The sequence below is a fragment of the Chinchilla lanigera genome, unplaced genomic scaffold (genome assembly GCF_000276665.1).
Source record: "Chinchilla lanigera isolate Chin_1 unplaced genomic scaffold, ChiLan1.0 scaffold00021, whole genome shotgun sequence".
Taxonomy (NCBI): Eukaryota; Metazoa; Chordata; class Mammalia; order Rodentia; family Chinchillidae; genus Chinchilla; species Chinchilla lanigera.
The window spans coordinates 20457133-20477634 of NW_004955422.1; the positions used below are offsets into that span (position 1 = coordinate 20457133).

Consider the following 20502-nt stretch of genomic DNA (forward strand, 5'->3'; position numbering starts at 1 on the left):
AGACAGGGTCTCCTTATGCAGTTCAGGCTGGCCTTGAACTCACTATGGAGCCCAGGCTGGCCTCGAACTCACAGCAGTCCTCCTGGTTTAGCCTCCCAAGTGCTGGGATTACCACTTCACCCACCTTGAGGGCATTTTTAAAAGTCAGTAATTCACAGTACTCCTTCCAAATAGTAGTTATTATTTTTGTGTCTGTTTATTGGGAAAATAAATGACTCAAAGCTCCAGTGAATTTGAAAAGCTTTTAGATGACTTTGATGTTATATTTGCCATTGTGGTTAATAAAATATACATTAGAAAAATAGATTTAGCTTTATACAGAAGATGTACCAATCTGCCTTCAGATGCTTGGTTTCTATATGGATTTGTGGATCCTTTGGAATCGCCCTTGCTTCCCTGGGTCTGGGCTTACCCATGAACTGAGAACCTCCATGCCAGGAAATTTGCTTCTTTTTACTTCTGGGGATGTCTGGCCACACAAACTTGAAGACAGAGCTATGTATGAGTAACTGAGAGTCTGTGTACCTGCTGTGGATTATCTGCCAAAGCTTGGAGACAGTAGGCTGGGATTTTACAGTAGTTTGTGCGCCTGTACTTTCTGGTGTCGTGTGTGTGTGTGTGTGTGTGTGTGTGTGTGTGTGTATGTGTGTGTGAGAATTGTGTAAAATGGGCTGGAACGTGATCTAGGAAGAAGGAGTGTATAGGTCTGTATGGGAGACCTTTGAATGGAGTTGGGGTGCAGATGTATAGGGCCGAGTGTCAGGTGTACACCTTGCTTGAGAGAAAAGTAGGAAAGTAGTGGTAATGCGTGCGCTACAGGGAGGTATTCATAGGTGTCTCATATGTGTCTCTTCTAAGTTTGTTAGTGATTTAATTCAACAGGTGGTAACCAAGACCTTTTTCTTAGGCTGTATATTGGGGGCTGCAGGAGAGTTAGAGATAAATAAGACAGACCTCTTGGTCTGGAAGCTGACTTTTTAATTGAGGGAGCAGATAAAAAGGCAGCAAAGTGAGTAGTTAAAAGAGAGATTCTATATCCACAATGCCTTGGCACTGACCTTAGACTTAAGGTTCTTATCTGTAAAGTGGGATAGTAATGGCACCTACCTTATAGTGTTGGTGTGCAAATTAAGTTACTAAATGCCGGGCATGGTGGCGCACACCTGTAATCCCAGCATTTGGGAGGCTGAGGCAGGAGGCAGGAGGATCGTTGTGAGTTTGAGACCAGCCTGGGCTACAAAGTGCGCTCAAGGCCAACCTGAACTGCATAGCGAGACCCTGTCTCAAAAAGGCAAAAAAAAAAAAAAAAAAAAGTTACTAAATTACACAAAGTACATAGAATGGTACTTGCCAAATAGAAAATGCTCAGTAAATATAATTCGAACATCTTTAATTTAAAAATCTGAAATCCATAGTGCTCCCAACCCTGAATTATTTTAAGCACTGACATGACACCACAAGTGAAAAATTTGACACTTGACCGACCTCCTGTGATGGGTCCAACTCAGAACACAGATGCAATAAAAATATTGTATAAGCTGGGTGTGATCACACACGCCTGCAGTCCCAGCACTCTGAGAGACTAAGGCAGGAAGGTCACAAGTTTGAGCCCAGCCTGGGTAACTTTGTGATGTGTAAGTCAAGTCTCAAAAAATAAAACAGGGCTGGGGATGCAGTGTGAAGGTCTTGAGTTCAATCTCTAGTACCAGAAAAAAAAACTATAAGATATTTAGGCAGTGTGTGTAAGATATGCACATATATAATATTATATACACACATAAATCTCTTTCTCTCTTTCTTTTTTTGGTCTTTTTGAGACAGGATCTCACTATGCATTTCAGGCTGGCCTCAAACTCTTGGCGATCCTCCTGCCTCAGCCTCCCAAGTGCTGGGATTACAGGCGTGTGACACTCTGTCTATCTGGCAGATAAGGGATACTTAACTTGCTATAACAACAATGCCCCCCGCCCCCCGCAGCAGCACTATAGAGGTGGTGTATGCCAAGATGCAGCAAAACACTGTAGTTTAGTGATGAAACCATAGACTTCTGTGGCTCAGATCTGGGTTTAAATCTGTCTTCTCTACCCATTAGATCTGCAATATCAGATGGGCATCTACTCTTTAGACTCATTTTTTTTTTATCTGTAAAATGTAGATAAACATGCTTACTTCACAGGTTTATTGTGACAATTAAATGTCTGATACATAATCTGAGTACATAGCAGTCATTATGACAAGCAAAGTATTATTGGCATCTCAAGGAAGGGGGGAGTTTACAGAGCGGGGGATGGGAAGTGGGTTTATGAAAGGTGTGCAGTTTAGAGTTGTCCCTAAACACTGATTAGCAAGCTTGGCTTGGTGGGGATCACGCCAAGCAAAGGAACTGGTAAGAACAAAGGCCTGGCAGAAGGGAAACATACATCGTATCTGCCAAGGGACAGCAAAGAGTAGAAAGAAAGAATACAACCTGCAGCAGTTGAAACAGATTGAAGCCAGGTCTTGGAAATTTGGCTTAAGGTATTGGACTAACACATAATGGATGCTGACTGGGTACGGTGTTTTGGCAAATGGAGCTGCAAGCATTTGATCAGGTAATGATGGAGATAGGTGGTGTACTTAGGAAGCTGGGAGTGAAGTGTAGAGGGATTCCAGAGGGCAGAGTTAAGTGGTGGAGAAATCAGTTGGGAGGTGGTTCAGGCAAGGCATTTGGAGGTCCTGAACTTTGGTTGTCCTGGAGAGTGGCCAGGAAGGGTGGTTGCAGCTCTGGTGGCTGCTCTGGCAGCTGCAGCAGTGAAGAGCTGCTGCTGAGACCAACACTGCAGAGAGCCTCACCTTTGGATATGGGGAGGGAGGGGAGGAGTCTGAGAATAGCAGGCTTCGGTTGCCCATGGTTGGATGGTGGTGCACGGGTGAGAGGGAAGGGGGCAGTTGGGAAGGGGAGCAGGATTGGGACAACGGACCATGCATATGTTGATTTTTTTCTTTTTCTTTTTTTGATACCGGGAATTGAACTCCTGACCTCATGCTTGCCAGGCAGGCGCAGTGCCACTGAGCTATATCCCCGGCCCTCCATGCATGTGTTGAATGTCACTGCTCCTGGGCATTCCTGGCCTGGAGGTAGTCACATGCTTTGAAGTATGAGACCAGAGCTTTGCGTCACAGGTGGGGGTTGCATATGGAGCCCTGGGAGCCGCAAGTGTGCAGAGAAAGTCTTTGAGGTGGCCATGGAGAAGGTGAGGAGAATTAAGCAGAAGCCCTCACAGAAGCAGACAGTGGGAGGAGGTGAAAGAGGAGCAGCTGCAGAAGCAGCAAAGGAACAACTAGAACCTAAAGAGAACCACACGCAGGCGGAGAGGGCCTTGCAGCCATCCAGCCTTTGCTAGGTGCTGTGGGTGTTTTATCTCATATAGTTCTTGTGGTCTCTGCTTGAGTATAACTGTCTACATTTCACAGAAGGTCAAAGTGAGGCCCAGAGAGGTAGGAGCTGGAACCTGAGCCCTGAGCTGACTCCAGGGCTGTTGGCACTTTACCTGTCTCCACCGATGCTTCCAAAAAGGAGTTCTCTGGCCATTGCTGACCTGCATTTGGTTATTGGAGCTGCTTAAGGGCAATGTTTCATCAGAAACCAGTGAATGCCCTCAGTGGCCCGAGCCATAGTTCTCCCAGGAGCCCACTGTGCTGAGGGTGCCCCCGCGTGCACAGTCCTGCTGCACCTGCGCAGAGAGTGCATGGGGGTGGAGCAGGACAACCTGTTTTCTGAACCCTCAGGGAGCAGGGGATTATGTATCCCAGTAAAACACACAGCTCACCGACACTGAGAACGTTTTGACAGATGGAAACTTTTCAAAATGTGTCACACACTTCTCTGCTTCCCTAAGCTTTTTTTTTTTTTTTTCTTTTTGTCTTTTTTTTGAGACAGCATCTCATTATGCAGTTCAGACTGGCCTTGAACTTACTTTGTAGCCCAGACTGGCCTCGAACTCACAGCGATCCTCTTGCCTCAGCCTCCTGAGTGCTGGGATTACAGGCATGCTACCACGCCCCCCCCCAGCTGCTTCCCTAATTTAATGTGATTTAGTTTTTTCCCACTGACTTGGGGAGATCATAATTCCCTTCAGGTGTTACGCTGGACTGCCGTGCAGTAGTTCCTTCGCTGGGGTTGGCCTTGCCTGCAGTGGTTCTGGCCTGGCCTGCTTTAGAGTTTTTTATATCAGCTTTTTCTAGTTTTTTCATCTCTGCATTTATGAGGAGGAGTTGTCAGGTAATGACATATCCCCCTCCCTCTCCTCATCTGTGTGTGTGTATGTGTGTGTGTGTGTGTGTGAACTTGCAAATCAGCCTTTCCAAACTTGTTAGAATTACATGTCACTAATAGTAAATGTACTTGGTGAAACATGGTTTTGGGTGTGTTAGCACCCTTCTGGTCTTTCTGTTTTTTTTTTTTGTCTTTTTGAGATAGGGTCTCACTATGCAGTTCAGGCTGGCCTTGAGCTCACTTTGTAGCCCAGGCTGACCTTGAACTCATAGTGATCCTCCTGCCCTAGCCTTCCAAGTGCTGGGAGCTACCCTTCTGGTCTTTATCATTGTCCTTAATAATAATTTGCTAGAGAGCTGGGCGTGGCAGTATGTACCTATAATCCCAGTACTAGGGAGGCTGAGGCAGGAGGATTGCCATGGGTTTGAGGCCAGCCTAGGCTATGTAGTGAGTTCAAACTACATTGAGACCCTGTCTCAAAAAACAAACAAAAACTAATTTGCTGGGATCCTGAGTTCACACTAGGCAAGACAATACCATGTACGATACCGTCTTTGTCCTTTAGTGAGGCAGTGAGGACTCATGTGTGAAAGTTGAGTAAGTGGGGTCATGGATATGGGTATGCATGTGGAGCCACCCTGTCAGCACCACTGTCCAGTACCTGTGGTTCTGACGCTACCGCTGAGCTATAGCTGTAGCCTTTTATTTTTGAACAAGGTTTCCCTATGTTGCTGGAGCTGGACTTGATTTTGCAATTCTTCTGCCACATCTTCCCAAGGAGCTGAGATTATATATATGCACTCCCATACCCAGTAGAAGTGTTATTATTCACTCAACAAACACAGGAATGCCTTGTTATGAGCCAAGAACTATGTAAGCAGCTGGAGATAGATGGATCAGACATTATCCTTGCTTTTAGTTATTCTCTAGTCAGGAAGCAGACATGAAAACACAACTGCAGTATAGTTTCAATATATGAAATAGTAATAGAATGTACATGTATGGAATATGGCTGCTCTCCTGTGTTTGGAACACACAGATGTGTACTGACCCAGTCCTTAAATGGAGGGTCCAGGTCTGGGGATTTAGCTCAGTGGCACAGTGCCTGCCTGGCAAGCGCAAGGTCGTGAGTTCAATTCCCAGTACCGGAAAAAAAACCAAAAAAAAAACCCAAAAAAAAAAAAAAAAAAAATGGAGAGTCCACTTAGCTATATGTGTGGGAGGAGTGTTTCTGGCCCAAGGAATGGAACGTGGAGAACAGGACCTGGTGGGGCAGTGGGAAGAAGCTGGAGGCTGGGTGGTCCCAGGCCAGGAGACTGCGGCAAGGCCCAGCTGGGCTCGGAAGGGGCCTTCCTGAGAAGGTGGCCCCACCAGTGATGTCCATGAGACGGCATCTGTGAAGGTTTGCAGCAGAGTTGTGAAACAGTTGCACACGTTAGCAGTGTGCGGAGAATGAATTGCAGGGTATGAAGGCCGGCTGGCCGGGGTCATCTCAGGCTTATTAACATTCCCAGGGCCTGGCTGCAGGACGTGCTGGTGGGGATGAAAGGTTTCAGCAGGTGGAACCCAGAGGTCCTAGTGATGGGTCTGGGAAAAGAGCACGACTGCTTTCTGGGGGGCCCAATTGGGGCATGTAGGCAGGAGGACAGGGCTGGGGGCCCCCTGTGGACACTCAGGGAGAGCTGCTCTTGAGGCAGATGGACTGGTGGGCTGAGCACAGAAGAGTTCAACCCAGGACCACTGAAAAGTTTGTGTGTTGTGATCACGGAGGATGGGATAAGGTGTTTCTGGTCCCTGTGTCAACTGAGCTGGCTGGGGATGGGCAGGGGACTGTAGTGTACCTCACTGGTCTCTCGTTGTACCCCGGAGAGAAACGGCGGTGGGTATGAGGAAAATAAAGACAAGAGACAAGAGCTGGGGTCAGGTGGAGTTACCTCTTGCCTGAAGAGCAGGAGGACTGACTTCAAGAGTAGGGGCCTTTATTTTATACACTTGCAAAGTTAGTATCATGGGGGTAATGTTGCCTAGCGACTAACGACTGTAATTGTCCGGCAGGATGCCTTTTTCCATACTGAGGTAGCTTGACTGCTTGACCAATAACCAGCTTCAGTGGCTCCCAACAGGGGCCAACCAGGGGAAGGCTGGGGCAGGAGACCAGATGTGAGTGAGGATGTGGGCTCGGGTGACCCCGGACTGCAGTGGACAAGGCCCGAGGTGATGGCAGGGGAGACTTGGCCCGTCCATATAGAGGAAAGAGATTTACACTGGAGCTCATTGGGACTGCAGCAAGGCAGACACAGTGTCCCAAGGGAGGGTCGCATGGTGCCTGCCGTGTGTGCTTAAAGGGCCTGGCAGTGTGGAGCACGTCATGGGAGTCAAGAGTTGTTGGTTGGAAGCAGAGCCTTTGCTAAATCCAGGGTGTCGGTAGTGGGGATGTGAAGCATGGCCCCAAGGTTAGATGGTAGCTTTCGATGTCACAGGGCTGTGGAGCAACTGCGGAGCAGTCAGGTGGGGACACAGGGCTGTCACTTGGGGAATACCCTGGGGCTGCAAACACAGGTTCGGGAGTCCCTAAGCCACCAAAGTGAGCTGTCACCAAGGAGGGCAGGGACAAGCAGAAGGAGTGTGAAGATAGGGGACCAGGCCTGGCGGGGTGCAGGGTGGCAGATAAGGGGCATAGGTGAAGTAGCTGAGAGGAGAGAGAACCTGAGGGTCTAGGCCATCCTGTGGAAGCTAGGAGAAGCCAAGCCTGCTGGTTGCACCTTCCTGTGTACAGCGTGACGTGTGTTCCTGGCAGGTGAAAATACATTTTGCAATATCTGCCATGTTAGATTAGCTAGAAATCTCCAAACTGCCTGTTACACAGATGCTGGCACGTGACTCTGCTCACTGACGGGGGCCTTAGCACTAGGACCAAAGAATCCCAACACGCCAGTCCTCAGAGAGCGCGAGGTTTTTCCTGAGGGCCCCTTTAGCCAGGCAGCTGCCTCCGTAACTGTTATTTCATTCATTTTATTTAAGAAAATCATTGTATACGTAGCTTCCAGGGGTGCAGCTGTCAGGTAAAAGAGGCTCCGTATTGCGTAGAAGTGTTTGTAACATGCAAGGCTGGGGTGTGTGGGCGCATGACTGGTGAGGTGGAGAGCCAGGGAGGACCTGTGTTTTTTCGGTGTCTTCAGCCACCAGAAGCATGTGGGGTGGTGGTGACCAGGGACATCCAGTGTTTTGTGTTCTAGCACTGGGCAGGTCTGCATTCATTCTGTGCGTGTGCATGTGCGTGTTTGCATTATGGGGTGGTATAAGAAATGATACATAACAGCATTTGTTTTTGCAGTGGAGCTACCCCCGACCCCAAGAGTGAATGCACAAATGCTACAAAGTGGGCTTAGAGACAGGAAGAGAGTATGTGTGCATACACGTGTGTGTCTGTGTGTATTCTGGGGTCGGCATGTGTGTGTGTCTTTCCCTACAGCTATGTATGTTTGTGGGTTGTGCTGTTTCTCTCTCTCACCTTTTACCTCATCTGAGGGCTCCCGGGGGGTGGGCATGTAGCAAATGTTTGGGGCAGGGGACACCTTGGTCCTCATACAAAGCAGGGCAGGGCGTGGCCTGCTTGAATGGTTATAGCTAGGTTGAAGGAACTGCTTCCATCCTCCCTCCTTTCCACCTTGTCTCTTTATTTATCTGGTGCCCCCATGGCCATGCTCAGGCTGGCCCTAATAGGTGAGGGCCAGTGGGGGCCCATGGCAGATGGCTTTATCTAGAGGTGGGCCCATGTGGCTTGCTGAACTTTGGCCCCTCTTCCCATGGACATGGGCATGCAGTCTGCAGGTCCTCTCCTCACCCAGTTGTTGAGAAGGTGTTTATTCCAATCAAGGAGCCCGAGACAGAAGAGGCCTTGGAGAGGCTGAGTGGCTGGGAAGGATGTCATGTGGAACTTCAGGGCAGAACTGTGTTTTCTGACTCCGTGTACTGATGCTTTGGGTGGATGGGGGGCTGTGGGATGGTGGGTCCTCATGTGCAGAGGCTTCAGTGAGTTGTGTGAGAGCTGTGTGTGTCACTGGATCACTGAGTGCCTATGTGTGTCAGTGTGTCAGCGAGCGTGTGTCTTGGGCAAGCCTGGCGAGACAGTTAACTGGTGTGAGCGTGTCCCCATCTGTCTCTGAGACGCAGTGCAATGGAGGGGAGGAGCCTGCCTCCAGGAGTCTGGAAGCCAGGCTGCTGCCCCTGGCCCTGCCTCCCGTTCCCTGTGAGGCCTTGAGTGATCACTTTCCTGCCTGGGGCCTCAGTTTCCTGAAATGCAACCCCAAGGGAGTGTGTGGTACACGTAGAGGGGCCAGCCCTACTAGGATGGGTGACTGTCGTACTGACTCAGGGGACAGCTCTGCCTGTGCCTAACGCCCAGCAAAGCTATTCCCTGAGATTTGGGGCTTTCAGGTGGACTGACTTGTGTCGGGGCTCCCCTGGGAGCCTCTATCCTGTGCAGTATGCTGCTAACAGCCTCCTTTCTCTTCTTTCTCTGCTTTCCTTCTCTGAACCTCGCTGGCTGTAGAGGAGCACCCCATGGAAGGTGAGTGAAGCTCTTGGTCACTGGGGTAGCACATCTGTCGCAATGGGGATCCAGCATGGAGGAGTGTCATTGCCCCTCAAGGGCTCCCCCCTTTGCCCGTGTTTGGGGCCCCTGTGGAGAGACGTCTGGGGTCCTCTCTTGATTGCCTCAGGCCCTCCACTGCCCAGGTCGATGCTGGTGGGGATGGCTGCCAGTGGGGGGTGGGCCCTTCCCTTGTCCATGTCCCTCCGCTCTGCCCGCTGGCCTTTCTTCTTCTTTGCAGGAAAGGGAAGGGGACACTGGGAAGAGCTGGGGAGCAGGGCAGAGGGCCAGAGCTGGCAGGATCAGAAGGGCTGAGAAGCGAGTGGGTAGACATGGTTTGCCCAGTCCAGCTTAGGGTGGGTAGGAAGGACATACAGGGTGGGGTGGACAGGGGTGGGCTGTGCTTGGGGACAGCTGGGAGCTCAAGTAGGCCAGAGAGTGGTTGAGCGTGTAGGCAGAGTGGGGGCCTTCCCTGGGCCAGGGCATGCTGGGGGCAGCTCCTTCATGCTGACCAACCCTGCCCATGGCTGGGAGGAGGGTGCTGGTCTATCCCTTCAGCCCAGGCTCAGGGCAAGGGTGGGAGTGCACCTCTCTCTGGGGTCTGTGTCCATTCTTCCTCTGCCTTCTCCTCTGGTTGCCTGTCTCTCTCTGTCTCTCTCTGCCGCTTGTCTTTACCTCTCTTGCTCCAGGCCCTGCCTCTGGCCTCTTCCTGTGTCTGTCCTTCCACAGATTCCCTCTGGGTTTCTGTCATTTTCTAAACCTTTCCCTCTGGCTTTGGTTTTCCCTGTTTCTTTCCCTTCTCCGGGGTGGACTAGGATACGGAAGAGGGAGGCCTGCAGTAGGTGGTCCAGGCTTGAAGGCAGACAGGCTCACACAACTGCTGTGGGGAAGGCAGCAGGGTGGGTGTGAGGTGAGACTGCCTCCTGGTCACCCCCTGCCCCACAGTCTCCCGCCTTGGGAGATCCCTGGGCCTAGGCCCTGCAGGGAGGAGCTGAGGGCAGTGTGGCAGGACACAAGTCCTGGGAAAGAAAAGCAGGCAGGGCGCTTGGCTTGGGTGTGAGTGAAATCCATTTTTCCCTTTGGTGCCCACCTTGTGGCTTATCTCTGCCTGGATGTCTCATCTCCTTGGGGCTCTTCAGGTCCCCTGGTCCCAGCACGCAGGGGTGTGTGTGTGTGTGTATGTGTGCGTGTGCGTGCGTGTTCACATGTGCTGGCCTGCTGGTCTGGGCCCCTCAGCCCATCTCTGGACATGTGCTGTTTGCACGCAGCTTGGTTTTGTGTCTGTGATGTAGGTGCGCTGCTCACCCACATTGGTTCTGTGGTGTGGACCATATCTATGTGCCTCTGTAAGAGCATCCACAGCTTCATGTGTCTGCATCCACATTCACTTCTCTGTGTGCCAGTGTTAACCTGTGCATATGTGTGTGCGTGTGCGTGTGTGTGCATGTATGAGAGCGAGAGAGTCTGCACGTCTGGGTGGACGCAGCCTTCTGAGGGCTGGAGATAAGATTTAGTGCTGATGTGACTTTTACTTGCTCTTGATGTCATGTCTGCTCTGGAACAAAGGGAGAGATGGAAGGAGGGAGAGAAGAGGGAGACGATGGAGCAGGGAGTGCTTGGGAGAAGGAAGCAGAGAGGCAGGGAGGGGGCCAGGGGCTAAGTGAAGAAGTGGGACGAAAAGGACTCCAGGGCGGGGGCAGGACAGACAGGAACAGAGAGACTGGCTGGGCCAAAGGAGGAGAGGACCAGCAGGAGGGCTGTGGAGAATGGGGACAAACAGACAGGGACCGGAAGAGGAGTTACGCTTTGGGGACAATGGGATGCGCTGTGGATGACACCTAGCCATTTCTTTGGGGTGGTCTGGTGGCCTGCTGGTTTGGATGTGGCATTGTGTGGTTGTGTGTCAGTGTGGTGTGGGGTGTATACTGGGGGCTGTGGGTGTGTGCACTCACCCAGAACTGTGACCCTTCTGTGTGTCTCTGTGTGTGCGCTCATGTGTCTCCTAATCTTGTCCCTGTAGCTGTCTTCTTTTCTCTTTGAGGTTTTGGTAGGAGAGGAAGAGGGGAAATTGGAAGAGGGGAGGTGGGTTGGGCAGGCAGTGGTCCCCAGGATGGGCTGGGAGTCTCCTCTTGTGTTGTGACCCTACCTGAGGCCTAATGTCCTCCAGGAACTGAGGCATCCTGCTCCACAGCCTGGCTGAGCACCTCCTCTCTCTTCGTAACCTCTTGTAGCAGGTTGAGGAGACCTAGAAGCAGCCAGATAGTGTGTTCTTGGAAGGGACCCCTGGCAGTGTCATCTATCACTGCCAGCCTTTGCTCCAGCAGTGGGAGGAGGGGCTGATGCCACAGGTGGATGTGGGCAGGAGACCACCCCAGGGGGCTGGGGGCGAGCAGGAGGGAGCAGACTTCAGATGGGGGTGGGTAGGGAACAGGCTTTATGGAGGATTTCGAGGGAACCCTCGGGCCAGCTGGGGCTGAGCCAGGGGTAGACAGGAAGGGAACTGGCCTCCCCTCACCAAGATGGCTGGTGCTATCACGCCTGAGGGAGCTGAGCAGCTGGTTGCCGTGGTGACAGAGGGAGAGTGCCGCATGCTAATGAGGCTGGCAGGAGCTGGGCAGCGGAAGGGTCTTTGAGGGGAGAGATGTGACTCCCCCCAGGAATAGTCAAGCCTGCAGGGGACAGAGGGTGGTTCACAGGCCCCTGGCTCCTGGACTGGGGTGATAGAAGCTGGGATTCTCACGACTGGGCTTGCAGGACAAGGCTGCTACTGACAGGCAGAGCTGGCGGAAGGTTCAGGGCTCCTGCCCTGCCTGGGTTCTGGAAGGTGCTGGGAGTTCTTGGGAAAGAGTCACTGATGGTAGGGGGCATCTAGAGCAAGGAATAGAAAACAGTCCAAGTGCTGGGGTCCCCACCTGTGCTGTAGATACGACCTGTGTCCTCTGTGAGCTGGTCTCCTGGGGCCTCTTTCCCAGCTGACCTCAAACCCAGAGGTGGGGGGAAACAAATGCCACCTTAGAGAAAGGCAGAAGAGTGGCACCCTGCACCATTAAGCCACGTCTTCCCCAGGGTCCAAGCCTTTGACCCCTCCATGCCCTTCCTGGCTTTCTTGCCCACCTCCTCCTGGCCCCAGGCACCTCGGCCCTCAGCTCTGCCCCAGACACTATAGCCTCAGTGTGTCTGCCTTGGCCCCCGCTCTTGCTCCCTGGGGCCTGTATCCTATTGCTGCAGCACTGGAAGGGCTTCCCAAGGCAGTGCTGGTACTGCAGGGCCGTCTTGGTCAGGCCCTGGGAGGCAGGCCAGGGCTCTGGTTTGGTGGGCCTGGCTGGTTATCTCAGAGAGCCCTGGGCTCTCAGCACAGCAGTGGGGACTGGGGCTGCCAGCTTCTCTAGGGCCTGGGGCCCTGATGCAGTGGGTTGGGTTTTTCCCAACTGAAACGAAGGAGGAGTGCCTTGGGCTGACAGGGCTAGCCCCAGTGGCCGAGGAAACTGTGGAAGGAAATTCCAGCTGGGTTTTGTTTTCCATTTGCAAAAGTCAGCTTTTGGATCATCTCAGAGAGTTCCTAGCCAGAGAAATGGGGTTAGCAACGAAGTGCTTTAAACTGTCCGAGAGCTGGGCCTCCTGCCCCGGGGTCTCCACTGTCCCTTTTACACCTTGCTGCCTCAGTCCCCCAGACCTCCTGCAGAAGAATCCATTCCTTCTGTCTTTGTTGTAGGGTCTCCCTAGAGCAGTGATGGCGAACCTTTTAGAGCTTTCAATGATACAAACAGCCCACTGTGGCATGCGTGCCATGGGTTTGCCATCACTGCCCTAGACTCTACTTCCTCATACCTGCTCCTTCTGACATCTTCTCCTGAGCCCCAGCTTCTTTGGTTCCTCGGTAGAGTGCAGGTGTACAGGGTCCCTGTTGTCTATGAAGAGGCTGTTGGGGATTGGTAGCTGGGAGGATTAGGACTCTAGAGATGTCTTTCCAAACCCTGCTTTGGTGGGAGTTTCCTCTTAGGTCAAGGTTACTCTCCCCCTTGCATACCTTCTTCTCTGCCAAGGTCACGGGGGCCATGGGGACGGGGGTGTGTGTGAGGGTGGTTGGAGGCACCCTTGCCCGCTCAATCCTACGCTAACAGGACACTCTCTCTCTCTCCAGGTGGCTTTGATTTTTGTGTCGTGTTTTATTTTCTCCTCCATCTGAATCGTTTTTCTCGTTGACCGTTTTTTTTTCTCTCCGCCTCCCGGAAGAAAAAAAAAAAGAAAAAAAGAAAAAGGAAAAAGCAACCCTCCCAGCCTCATGCTTCTCCTCCTTTTCCTTTTTTTTTTTCCGGCAAGAAGAAAAAAAGAAACCAAAATCTCCTCTCCCTTCTGCAGCGACTCCCTGACCCATCCTCCTGGTTCACCCCCTCACCCGCTCTGGTGTCCCCTTCTCTCTCTCTCTCTTCCCCCTCTCCTGCCCTCTCCCCTCTGTTCCGCATCGGGCCCCTTTCCCCAGCTGCTGGGCTGGGGGCTCTCCCCCGATGTCTGTCACAAGTTAAAAAGGGTTTTTAAATTGTGGCAGCAAAAGCTTTTTTCTCCCTTCTCTCTGGCTGATTTTGATGACTCGTGTTTTCTTTGTTTCTTTCCCCTTTTCTTTCTTTTTTTCTTCTTGTTTTTCCTTTCTTTCTTTCTCTCCTTCCCCTTTCCAAGGTCCGGCTCACCTGACGTTAAACAGCGAAGGTATGGTTTGAAGTTTTGCTTTGATTTGGATTGGATGGTCCCCAACCTGCGCCTGGAGTTTTCTGTTCTTCTCCCTCCCTGCCCCCCTCCTCCCCCTGTCCTGCCTCCTTCCTTCCTTTCCTACCCTCTTCCTCTGCCATGTCTTTATTTTACTGGGGGTTTCGGGTAGGGGTGGGGGGCTGGTCCACGTCTGTGCGCTCCCCTCTCCGCCCGCCCAGATTCACTCCATCTGCCCTCATCTCACCTTGGTTTCTAACATCAAGAGATGTTTGAACTCCTGCCGTTGTCTCCAGTCACCTTTTTGCGTTTTCCTGGTAGTGTATCTCACCTATGTTCTTCCTCATGGCCGTGTTTTATTTCCTTCCACTCATTCTGATCACCCTTTCTTGTCTGTGAACCCAAGTAAACAGAAAAGGGCCTGGGCTGGAGAAAGAGTATATGAGCGCCTGAATTCCCCTTGCTCTGTCACTTCTTTCACCAGAATGGGGTGAAGCGGGGGAAGAAGTGGGAGACTGGAGGTGCAGGGTCCTCCTTTCCACTGTGTCCCATTGGCCACCTTCACCTTCATATCTGTGAATGATCCTCAACCTTATTTGACAGATGAGACCCTGAAGGCCCAGAGAAGTGAGGTGACTCGCTAATGATTACACAGCTGTAGTTGGTGGGACTAGTCCTTTAATTTGAGTCTCCCTTTGACCAAGTCCCTGCCACCTTCCAAAGCCCTGGTGTTAAGCAGACCTGGAAGTCCTGACTGCTCTTCTCCACGTCTGACCTCTCTCACCCTCCTTGTCATTAACTCTGTGGGCACAGGGGCTTGACCTTTCAGTCCTTGGGCACTGCCACACTTGCCCAGTGTCACCCTCTGTTGAAGGTTGTCCGCCACTGAGTCAGGGCAAGGTCCTTAACTGTGGGCAGGGGACCCATGGCACCAAGATGGGACTGTGGGGAGAGACTTACCGAGATCTGAAATTTGGGATGGATTTAGGTCTGAGGAGGTAGGGGCCTGAGATTCTTGCAGGGATGTGAAATTATGGCAAGAAATATAGGGGAGGAGAGAGTCCCAGTGGGGAGATGGGAGAAGATGCCCTGGATGGGTCTCTCATGTCCTTCTTGCCTTTCAATGCTTGGTTCTGGGAGTGCCGGCTGTGGCTCACCTTAGTCATAGATGAAGACCCTTGGGGAGGGTCCCAGAAAGTCTTCCCCTTCTCCAGAAAGTTCCACAGCTCAGATGTTATTCTAGTTTTTGTTCTTGGGCCTTGGGATTAGAGTAAGAGCCCAGATAGGAACTTCCCCCTCATGCCTGTGTTTCCCCATCCTGAAGCCACTCCATGGGTCTAGCAATAGGGCATTGACTGCACACGTTCACAGGCAGAGCCAGGCTGGAGCTAAGCCAGCCTGAAGCCCACACATAGCCACTGGTGCCTGTGCACCCTTAGGAGCTGAGGCTGGGTGGGGAGGAATAGGGTGGGAGGAGTAAGAACTGACTTCTGAAGACCCCATGTACCTGGTGAGCTCTACCCAGCTTGAACCTCCCTCTGGGCATAGCCCTTCTGTGGGTACAAGGGGGAGAGAAACACCATGGGGGATGTGGGGTGCTTCTGAGAAATCCCTGGCTAGTCCTATGCTCTGAATGGTGACACTTAGAGCATTCACTAGGGGACCAATGCAGGTAGGTGTAGGTGGTCAGGGAGAGGACAGGCACAGAGCAGAGGAGGGGTCTGGTGTGTTACCTGGGGAGGATTTTGGATTTGGTGCCTATGTCAGGCTTTTGAAGGAGTTGAGTGTAAACTTGGACCCAGCAGAAGAGATGTGTGCAGAGATGCCCAGAGGAGAGGGGCCTGGGCCTTGGAGAAGAGGCCTTGGCCAGGAGGGTGAAGAGGAGATTGGCTGCAGGACCTCAGGGCCTCTGTGCCCCTGGGGCTGGCCTGTTTGCTTGTCCCTCTGCTCCTCTGCTTAGTCTCCTTGCCTTGGGCAAAGTTGAGGTTCATGAGTCTGATGGGGTCTATGGGGCCTGTTGTGGTCCTAGGTTTGACAACTAGCTCCTTCCTGAGAGGCCCTGAAGACAAGTGAGTCCCCAGAGAAGTCCTCCTCCCCGGAGCCTGCAGCAGCACCTTTGCCCTGGAGAGGGCCCTCTATCACCTCCAGGCTGGGGTGGGGTTGGCTGGGAAGCCCCTTGTGCCTGACTCCCCAATTCTGCTTCTCCAGTAGGGTCCTTACTGTTCTCCGAGGGGGGGGCCGGGAGAGGAGGAGCCGGCGATGTGCACCAGCCAACAAAAGGTCAGTGACCCCACAGTCCCCAGAGAGCCTAGCCCTTACCCTGCTGCAGGCTACTAGTGCTTCCTGGGGGGAAGCCGAGCTACCCAGGTGCACCCCCTTATACCTGCAAGTGTATGGTGGGCCTACACTGAGTGCCATATCTGAGGTGCCATTGCCGCTCTGGTGAGAAGGGCCACAGCTTCCATGTCCTACCCAAAGCCCAGCTATCCTGATGATCTCATTCTGGAACGATGATGTCCTTCTCCATGGCAGTTGTCAGGCCCATCCCTAGAAAGTGTCTGTTTTCTGGAGGAGCACCAAGGCAGCAGGGCGGCCCCCATTTATCCGTCAAATCTGGGCTCTGAGGCAACCCCCCACTCCCACGCCCCCCAGGGAATTCTGATAGGGAGAGGTGGCATCCCCAATCCATTTGTATCATACACATTGTCTCAGTGAGCCTTTGTGATCCTTGGTGATTGGGGACATTGCTTTCATTTTATAGACAACTGGCCAAAGCCTCTGAGGCCATGACAGGGCCTTTTTGTATATCTTGGGGCTCCAGGATCCTAGCTCCTTTTCCACCTCTCTTAGGAGCATTCTTTCCTGAGAAGCTTCCAGGCCAGTCTGACAACCGGCCTCTGCAGTGGGGCTGAGGCGCTGCGTGCTCCCGGCCATCTCCATCCTTCAGCTGGTGGCTCTTCTGTCTGCCTGGGCTCCCACTGTCCCTCTCCTCTGCTGGCTCCCTGCTATCTCTTTCAGCCGCTTCTTGAAAGAGCAGCCAAGCTGTCCACGCTGGCAGTCTCTCTGAACTCCACAGGCCAACCCGGACACTTCCCGGAGTACCCTTTGTCCACACCTTCATTAGAGTCTTTCACACCATATCATAACTGTCACTTTACCTGTTTGCTGCCCCCACTGCACCGAGCTCCCTGAGGACAGGGATTGGATATTTTCATCTGTATCCCCCATGCTCTGCACAGCTCCTGGCACCTACGTAGGCGTGAGCTCAGCACATTTATTTTAAATGAGTGAATGGTCTCTGTTCCCAGGGGCCTCATTGATGTTCTAACAAATAAGTACCATAAAGCGTGGTCCATGCAAAGTATATGAAAAGTGCAGACTTTGTTCAGAGGAGTTAATTTATTCAATGAGAGAGAGACAGAGGAGGGTGGGAGGGAGGGAGTAGGGAGAGAGAAACATCAGCACATATCCACACACAGTTATATCCCAGTAGAAGAGCCCTTTATTTGTGGGCTGGTTCGCAGTTCAGTGAACTACTCTCTTTCTAGATGCTTGCAGCAACCTGTGAGGTAAGCCAATGATTAGCTTCTTTTTCCAGAGGAGAAGGCAGGGCAGGGCAGAGCTGTTATATCTTGGCCAAGGTCACAAAGCTGGTGGCAGAGCCAGCACTAGCGCCCAGGTCTTCTTTCCCACATCACACTTCCTCTCCAGGGAGCAGTACAAGATGTTACTAGGCAGTAAGTGCCAAATGAGCAGAACAGACAGCTGTAGTGCTCGAGAGGAGGGAGGGCCGGAGGGGGTTGGAGACCTTCCCAGAGGAGGCCTTTGAGCTGGGCCTGGAAAGGAGGCAGCTGCTGTGTCCCCCTCTTTCATGGTGCTTGGAAACCCAGGACCACAACAGCTAGTCTCTGGCCATATTCAACTTCACTGGATGCGCTTGTGGGTCCACAGACACCCCTTACCCCAACTGAGAGAGGCAAACAAGTATCAGCTATCTGCTCCTTCCTGCGCCAGAAACTCTCTAAGAGCTCTAATTGTTCAGGTGCTGCTGGGAGTTGTAGTTCCCAGTCCTCCCCGCACGGGAGACAGAGCAGAGTGCCCCCTGGTGCCTCAGTGCTCATGCAACCTGGATCTGGCTTGTGCTCTGCTGAGTACACTCCACCACCTTATATGCAGACCCTCACTGAGTCCCCACCACCACCTTGAGGTCCTTCCCGTACTGCTTTCCCCAGGTTGTCTCTCCTCTTCATCCTCTGGCTTTCTTTTCTACAGCTGCTTACCCCTCTAGCTTCCTCCCCTCAAAGGCTCTTGGGCTACCTTGGGCTGCCCTGTGTGTCTCTTCTCATCTCTGGGCTTACCAGGTCTGTGGCTCAAGTACCAGGGACTTGAGCGTCGTAGGCACAGACTGCAGTGTGGCTGGCTTTGCCGCTTCTCAGAGACAGGAGGCTGAGATGAGGAATCGAGGAATGGCCTTATTCCCCCACCTTGCCTTGGCAGCCAAGATCCAGCCTCTTTTCGTTTTCTGGCTTCTTTTGTTCTATCCCAATCACTTTTTCACGTGGCTGCCTTATTCTTTCTTTCCCTTCTGTCTGACTCTGTAATGATATTTTCTTTGACTGCAGTGAAGGTGAAGAAGTGGGAGGGGAAGCCCGACTTCTGGGCGGGACTAGCCAGTACGTGTGGCAAACCCAAGGTCAAACACATTCACTTTTCTAGTCCTTGAGCCCCCTGGCTCTGCCAGTGTCTGAGCAGCAGGCCTGGTTGCTATGGAAACAGTAAGGCCCCAGAAAGCCTTGCCTTTCTTCCCTAGAGGTCCTTGTCCCCTTTCCTTGCTGGCCCTCTTCCCATCTCCCTTACCTGTCCCCTTGGGGCTCGCTTCTTTTCTTTATCTATCAAGCTTCGTGTCACCTTTTGCTCCCTCAGCCCTGAGCTGTCTCCATTTCTCCTCTGTCCCTCCCACGGTGGTCCATTTTTTCCCTCTCTATGCAGCCTCTCTCCACATCACCCATCCTGCCTTCCTTCCCTTATTGTCTCTGCTGGATTTTTCACCTTTGCTTCTGACTCCCTAAGTAGATAGGGGGGGAATGCAGATTGTCCTGGTGTGGCCCCCCCCTCCCCGCCTCACTGCCCTGGGGCCTCAGGACACCAGGCCTTGCCAGCTGCAGTGAGGGCTGTGCCAGGCACTGGGGCAGCAGCTGGTGCCTTGGCATCCGGAGGCAGCGAGGGCAGAGTCTGTGGGCAGCCTGCCCAGAGAGAGAGGCAGGCTGGTGTGCGGGGGAAGGGCTCTGCAGAATCTGTACCCAGAGACCCCTGCGTCCACATGTGGCACTTCTGTTGAGCTCTGTCCCTCAGGGAGAGGGCAGCTGCATCCTAGTGGCCCTTCATGCCCCTGGCAAGGTGCCTGCTATTTCCTGGGCCTTTAGAAGGTCTCCTGAGAACGCTTGTGCTTGGACAGCACAGTTTCTGCATAAATGCCCCTATGACCCAATCCTGTTTGCCTCTCATCCACCTGGGAAGATAGGCAGGGCCAGCTGTGGTGTCACCATTAATTGGTAAGGAGACATGAGCCACTGCCTAGGTCCAGGGCCTCTGGTTTCCCTTGATTCCTTATCTGGGTCTCTTCCCTTTGCTCGTGCTCTGGTTTGTGCAGTTGTGATGCTGGACCTCAACATCCTGGTACCAGAGTCATTGTCCTCTCACTTGTCACACACTTGCAGAGCACTGGCAATCCCTAAGGCCTCCGCAGGAGCTGTTGCTTCTGCTTAAAAAGTGCCCATAGAAGGGGCTGTTGCACCAGGTGGTGGCAGGGGTGCAGCAGCCCCTTCCACTGGCACACACAGGTTGCACACTAGCACCATGGGGCCCTTCAGAGGCTGTCCTCAGGGCGCAGTAGGAAGCTGGGGTGGGTGAGAGCTGGCATGGTGGCCACACATGAGCTTGGCACAATGGCCTGCTGCTACCTGGTGCATATCCCTGTCACCTACATTGCTTTCCTGCGTGTCTTATCCCTGCCTTTCCCCTTCCCGCACTTCCCATTCTCCTCGTCTGCCCAGGGCTGCACGGCAGGCCTTCTAGTCCCCATTCCAGATGGTAAGGCCTGAAGCTGTCCCTGGGCACTGAGAGTGGCCGTCACCAGAGGAGAGGGAGAGGGAGAGGGGGAGGGGGAGGTGGGCTGCACTCCAGAGGCCCTCAGTGCCCCGTCCCAGGGTGGAACTCCCAGGGAGCAGCCAGGTAGAGCGCTTGTTTCTTTCCCACGTCCTCTTGTGAAAGGGGTTAGAGTTGGAGGGAGGCGCTGCTGAGGACCCTTCTGCTTTGCCTGGCCCTGTGGCAGCTTAATTGTCAGCTGTCAGTGTGAGAGCCACTTAGCAGCCTCCCACTTTGGAAGTGGGCTCGGGAGAAGTTGGCTTTTGACAGCAAAGATGGCAGGGTCCAGAGCAGAGAACTGACAGGCTGAGGGAGGGGAAGGGTCCCTAAAGCCTCGAGCCAAGACTTCAGGGCTCCTGGCCCTGGAGGGGTGCTGGAGGGGAAAAGGGAGGCTCTGGTAGACTCCACTCCACTCAGCCTTCTTCCATTTCTCCCAACGATGATGTCCAGGCAAGGAGGAGTTCGTGGCGACCTTCAAAGGCAACGAGTTCTTCTGCTACGACCTGTCACACAACCCCATCCAGAGCAGCACTGACGAGATCACGCTGGCCTTCCGCACCCTGCAGCGCAACGGGCTGATGCTGCACACGGGCAAGTCAGCCGACTACGTCAACCTGTCCCTCAAGTCTGGGGCCGTCTGGCTGGTCATCAATTTAGGCTCAGGAGCCTTCGAGGCCCTCGTGGAACCCGTCAACGGCAAGTTCAACGACAATGCCTGGCACGACGTCCGGGTTACCCGAAACCTGCGCCAGGTAGGGGGAGCAAGAAGGCCAGGGGTCAGCCACCTGGGGGGCAGAACACAGGTGGAGAG

General features: G+C 53.0%; 1 protein-coding gene across 19 annotated transcripts in view; it reads left to right on the top strand.

Annotated features, from left to right (window-relative positions):
* Nrxn2 (neurexin 2) overlaps window positions 1-20502 on the top strand; it is a 107762-nt gene that overhangs the window by 13024 nt on the left and 74236 nt on the right. For 9 of the 19 annotated variants that reach the window (XM_013514288.1, XM_005384583.2, XM_005384585.2 and 6 more), the window contains exons 3-6: window positions 8808-8825; window positions 13521-13550; window positions 15756-15827; window positions 20142-20443. In XM_013514288.1, the coding sequence (XP_013369742.1) occupies window positions 8808-8825; window positions 13521-13550; window positions 15756-15827; window positions 20142-20443 (422 nt within the window). The remainder of the gene's footprint in view (window positions 1-8807; window positions 8826-13520; window positions 13551-15755; window positions 15828-20141; window positions 20444-20502) is intronic. The other 10 variants (XM_005384578.2, XM_005384582.2, XM_013514287.1 and 7 more) reach the window with 8 other exon arrangements.